The sequence below is a fragment of the Protomyctophum bolini genome, assembly GCF_963924005.1.
Source record: "Protomyctophum bolini genome assembly, chromosome: 10".
Taxonomy (NCBI): domain Eukaryota; kingdom Metazoa; phylum Chordata; class Actinopteri; order Myctophiformes; family Myctophidae; genus Protomyctophum; species Protomyctophum bolini.
In genome coordinates, this window is record NC_137871.1 from 8,867,692 (window position 1) to 8,873,741 (window position 6,050).

The 6,050-nt window shown below is 52.4% G+C and overlaps 1 protein-coding gene across 1 annotated transcript; it reads left to right on the plus strand.

Annotated features, from left to right (window-relative positions):
• Positions 1-577: 577 nt before the first annotated feature.
• Positions 578-5,415, plus strand: npas4a (neuronal PAS domain protein 4a; the record flags this gene model as incomplete). Its single annotated transcript, XM_080774265.1, has 8 exons — positions 578-752; positions 1,290-1,444; positions 1,548-1,650; positions 2,141-2,468; positions 2,920-3,029; positions 3,224-3,359; positions 3,480-5,257; positions 5,387-5,415. 8 exons carry the CDS (start codon positions 578-580, stop codon positions 5,413-5,415), a joined length of 2,814 nt encoding a protein of 937 aa, XP_080630391.1.
• Positions 5,416-6,050: the final 635 nt, after the last annotated feature.

The window sequence follows — 6,050 nt, forward strand, 5'->3', positions numbered from 1 at the left end:
GAGGGCGGAGATTGGAGGAGAGAGTTGCAGCACTGCTCTAGCACTGATATGAGATACATCACCCTCACCCCCTCTTCTCTGCCCCCCCCCCCCCCTCTCCCTTTTACGTCGGTGTTGGTGCGTCGGGGGCCCCCCTACTCCAGGCGGAGTCCCAGCCTATATAAGTGAACCACGAGCAGAGTACCCTCACAACAACCAGATATTACGAGTTGCCCGACTTCACGGGCTATAGAAGAGACGGCTCCACACAGCCGCAGATTTGACTTACTTATAGGCAATATCTGACAGAGGGGGGACCGTGCACTCATCCAGCGAGCAACTCCGCAGCTGGACGGAGCTGCAGAGGCAGAAAGAATTAAAGACAGAAAGAGACACACAAGGAGAGGGTTTTTAAGACCTTGCTCTGGAAAAAGAGAGAGAGAGAGAGAGAGCGAGAGATGAAAGTCCAATAGCAGCACAGAGTCTGAGGCTCAATACTCTCATCTTGGAAGGAGATCCCACCAGACTTCAACTAAAGCTCTGCTATATAGAGCTCTGTTACGTTACATTTAGAGGAATTATTTGGTAGCACGCTGCAATGTATCGCTCAACTAAAGGAGCCTCCAAGGCTCGGAGGGACCAAATCAACGCTGAGATCCGGAATCTGAAGGACCTACTGCCCATCTCTGACGCAGATAAAGCACGGCTTTCCTACCTGCACATCATGTCCCTCGCCTCCATCTACACCAGGAAATCTGTCTTCTTCTCCCAAGGTAAGAGGGACATCCTTGGAAGGCTACCTGTTGATTCATTTGCGCATGTTAACTGTGCTAGAATTAAAATTCCTTCATACTATAGGCAGCCATTTTTCCCCCCAGTTAGTTTAGCTGGCTCGTGGGTGGAATCAACAAGTGTCAGCGCTGCATGCAACTTCTTATATGGTTGAATGCCATCGCTGAAAAAACACATTCAGTACACGGGTCGATTATTATACCAATGATAAAATGATGACAGTCTGGAAATAGTACAATGTGACGCTGTCCACGGTGCTGAAACGCGACCATCAGCGCCGTGGACAGCGACCTATACGGCGCTGTTTCAAGTGTCGCTGTCCGCGGTGCTGAATCCACGACGGACGCTAGTTGGCTGTATATTGCGGGGAAGAATGGGAATGGGGCAGGAATGTCGCGTTTATGTCGTGCTATAGGATGATTTTGTATTTTATTCATTATTTATTTATTTATAAAAAATAAAAAATAAAAGTGTCAGCCTCTAATTATTTTTTTTGCTCTTTTCTATTGACTTTATAGAAGCGGGGAGTGCCCAGGATACCACCAGCCTTTTCTCATTCCATGAGCTATCAGAGTTGATGCAGGCTCTGCCTGGGTTCCTAATGCTGCTGACGGGGGAAGGGAAGCTTCTCTACTTGTCAGACAGTGTCTCCGACCATCTTGGCCACTCCATGGTCAGTCAAACGTGCCGCCATCACAAATCAATAAACTCTCTCGGTTGCATTCCTATATTTTGGGGCATTTCCTAAAAAAAAACCATGTCGTTTCTTTCTATAGGTTGATCTGGTCGCCCAGGGGGACAGTGTGTATGACATCATCGACGGCTCAGAACACTTCACCATGAGGAGCAACCTATCGAGCACTACAGCACCTGAGACAGGTAAAGAACTGAAGATATAAACAACACCCTCAATGCCCTAAACCAGTGCTTTTGAACCAGTGGTCCCCAGATAAATGGAGAGTTGGTAACCAAATTGACCCTTATAGATTATAGGGTCCATTTTGTTTCATTTTACACTCTCAAGAGTTACATTATTGTTAAACATATAGTCTACACACAATTTGAGAATGTAGAAGAATTATTAATTCATATGAATGGTATACCAACATCAATACAGCATGGAATTGTGGACCAAATCTTATCAAACAAACAAAAACTTTCGTTTTGGGTCCGGGAGGCTATAAATCTCATCAAATGGTGGTCCGTGGCTCAAAACAGTGAATAAATAAATGGGCCTTGATATGAAAAGGGTTGAAAACCACTGCCCTATAAACACTGCAGTTGCATTCAAACAATGTCAAACAAAGTGCTAGTGTGCAGGCACTCCATGTTCACCAACCGACTTCCCCCCACCCTTACTCTGTTGCAGACCGGCTGTTTCGCTGTCGCTTCAACACGTCAAAGTCTGTGCGCCGGCAGAGTGCCGGCGACAAGCTGGTTCTGATCCGCGCCCGCTGCATCTCTCCCCCCGCCGCCACCGCCGCGGGCTCCTACTGGACCTCCAACCCGGTTTGGGTGTGCTTCTGCACTCCTCTGGAGACCAGCGCCTCCTCCCGCGCCTCCCTGGCAGGAGGAGAAGAGAAGGAGTCCATCACCACCACCACCACCTCCTCTCTCTCTGCCGAGAGGAACTTCTTCCTGGCTTGTTTCCACTCGCAGCATGGCAGAGACATGAGGCTTCAGAACGCACAGGACAAGTGAGTTTACACACTTTTACACACACGCACGCACACACACACACACACACACACACACACACACACACACACGCACACACACACACACACACACACACACACACACACACGCTATTCATAGTGTAGATCTTTGTCCCAACACAAACATTAAATGCCATTGACAATGAATAGAGAATTTACATAATTGTGTCTGAGCAAATGACTGACTATTTCTATGTTAACACAAACATGAAATCCTATATATTCACAATGAATGGAGAATTTACATCATATGTGTCTGAGCAAATGCTGATGTACCGTACCATGATATATAAGAGCGCCCCTCACTTTATACGGGTGTGATTTCTTTCTCCACACACACATGATACTTTTCATAAAGTGACAACTATAAAAGAGCAAAAGAAGCACATTATGCTAACATGTCCTTCGCCCACTCTCTCTCCCCCTGCAGCGTGAGTGCCTATCTGGGCTTTGATGTGGCAGCTCTTCGTTCCCGCTCGTGGTACAGCCTGCTCCACCCACAGGACCTGTCACATGCCTCCGCTCAGCATCGCAGCCTCCGTAAGCCAAGACTCCTTTTCTATGCACAACCTATACCCGTGCAACGCTACGTTATATACGATGCCACACACCCACACAGTCACACACGCACTGCTGCACCCACTGATATAATAATCACATGATGGTGATGACTAGTAGTAAGAGGACTCGCAGGGCCGATACCAACTGGTGTTGTCGTGTTGCTCTCCTCACAGTGAGAGAGGGAGGCGACGGCAGAGCAGAGATGGTGGTGCGACTGCAGGCCGAGGACGGCTCCTGGGTCTGGCTCTACATGGTGCTACAACTGGAGACCGGAGATGTCCCCATCAGCAGCAACAACTACATGATCAGGTATTATAATATTGCCTTAACCATGCACCCTGCAGCTCAGATGTATATGAAATGATGAACAGTGAATAAAGAATAAAGTCTAACCATAATTATTTTTGTTCATTTTACTCCACTTTATAGCGATTCGGAGGCCTGGGCAGTGCGTCAGCAACTCAGCTCAGAGCAGACCCAGCTGACGCTGGTGCTGACCACCGGCACCTCTCAGCAGGAAGGCCTCGGCCTCCAGTCGCCCCTGTCCAGCCCGGACCAGGTCTTCACCCCGGGCAGCAGCGGCCTGTCCGCCCAGTCCTTCGACTTCAGCACCTCCGCCGGCTGCAGCGTGGGCTCCTCCGAGGAGCCGGGAGGAGCGGCGTCCTCCGTGGAGGCCATGCAGCTGGAGTGTGACCCCCGCTCCAGCATCTCCTCTCTGGAGGAGGAGGCCTTCTTTCAGCAGGCGTCGTCCGCCGCTGGCCCCGACGAACAGAGCCGCTCCGTCGCTTCCTCTCCGACCCCGGTCACCGTCGCCACGTCGGTGGCAGACTTGGACTTCCTGACGCAGAGCATTCTGCTGCCGCCCGCCTTCCAGCTCGACCCTCCGCTGCCCGCCCTCCCCCTGCCCCTCCCCCCCGTGCCCACCTCGCAGGCACTGCAGACCAAAGAGTTCGCGTGCACGCCCCCGTACACGCCGCAGTTCGGCGGGTCCGGGTTTCTGTTCGGCGAGCCCCTCTTCAGCTTTGACCCCACGGGCACCACCACGCCCCCGCCCTCGTCCACGACGGCCACCGACACCACCTCCGTCGCTCCCTCTCATGCCCCGCCGCCCACCTGCACCTCCAGCCCCGCTCCGCCGACCACCCTCTCCACCGCCACCTCGGACATGCTGTTCTCCATTGAGCCCGGCACCGCGGGCGGCGGCGGCCTCTACGAGAAGCTGCCCCCGACCCCCGACAGCCCGGGGGACGGCGACTGCACGGTGATGACCCTGCCCGAAGTGCGCGTCCCCCCGCTGTACGTCGACGTCCCGCTGCGACCTCTCCAGTGCCCGCCCGAGGGCCTCCTGACGCCCGAGGCTTCCCCCGGCAAACAGCCCTCGTGCCTCTCCTTCTTCTCCCTGGAGAGAGAGAGGGAGAAGGAGCGGGCAGAGATCTCCCTGCTGGCCAAGCACATCAGCACCCTGGCAGAGGGGTTCTACCTGGACCCTCTCCTGTCCAAACTCTCTCCTCCCTCCATGTGCCCGTCCCCCTGCTCTCCGTCCCTCTCCCCGGACGGGCCCGACGCGGTCGACGCGGTCCACATGCTGGGGGAGTTTTATCCCGTCAAGGTGTGGAGGGGGCTGGACACTCCCATGTTCCTCGACGACGACGACTCTCTGTTTGAGGAGAGCGTCTTGGAGAACCTCTTCCAGGACTTTTCCGCCAGTCCCCAGTCTCCGCTCCTCTCCTCCTCTCCGTCTCCCTCCCCGTCCCCCTCCAGCCCGGCCTCTCCCCAGACCCCCGTCAGGTGGCTGCACCAGCCCTCCCACTTTGAGGGAGTCACGGCGGGCCACGTCTGTGGCGTTCGGTCGACGCAACGCGGCTCCACGTTGGCAGGGAGCGGGACAGCCGAGGCCACCGAGGCGGAGGGCGAGGGCGAAGCAGAGGAAGCTATGGAGGTCGAGGTGGCATCATCTCCCATGTCCTCCTGCTCCTCTGTCCCGGCTTCCCCTCCCCTCATCCTCATGGCCTCGCCTGCCCCGGCCTCCACCTCCACGTCCGGAGCCTCGCCCACGTCCACCGTGACTTGCACACAGTCCCTCCTGGAGGAGCTGGCCGCTCTGGAACCCATGTTTGGGGCAGGTGCCTCGATCGCCCCTGGTTTAGGGCAACAACCTGAGTTGTATCAACTCCAGCGTCATTCATCGCCGCAGTGCTTCCACAAAGGTGAGACAGCGACCAGTTTTCTTTTCCGTCCGTGCATATATATACCGTTTCTGGATATAAAGCCAAGTGCTGGAAGTCTGAACATACAATTCTAACCTCTCTTTCTCCCTTTCCTTCCTTGTCTTTCAGATGGGAGTGGAAGTGTTCCTCCGTTCTAAAATAAGTCTGTGACTTACTTCATTAAGTATGGCATATTGTCATATTTTGTGGAGCCCCTTTTACTGAAAGGTAAAAAATGATTAAGTGTATAAATATACATAATGTATATACAACTTAAGGACTTAAACTCCTACATGTCTACTGAGAACAAAGATTGGAATTCTATTTTTTGTTCATTCATCTGTGTACTACTTCTACTGCAAGACTGGTGCAACATTAACAATGGTGCATCCACATGGACCCTTTAAAAGCAAATTAATGCTTTGTCAAATGACCCTTTGTCAAGAAGCACTTGCTCGACACTTTTCAATTGGAAAACTGTCATTTTTAACCCTCGAGCAACACACGTCAAAAGGGTCATTCACAAAGTTTAAATTCCTAACCGGTTTTGAGTCCATGTGGTGTCCATGTGCATTTCTGTAATATGAGCTTCACATTATGACCAAACAGAGCAGTATCTCTGAACTTGTACGCGCTGTTTATTCTCCAGGCGCGCATTTGTATTCACTCGTAGTGAAAAAAAAACAACCTGTTGTGATCAAAAAAAGAAAACAGTGCTATTTATAGCACTTCTGCCTGCCTCTTGCAGCAACGCAAACTCAAACACTCAAATGCGCTGGAAGACTATGTTTAC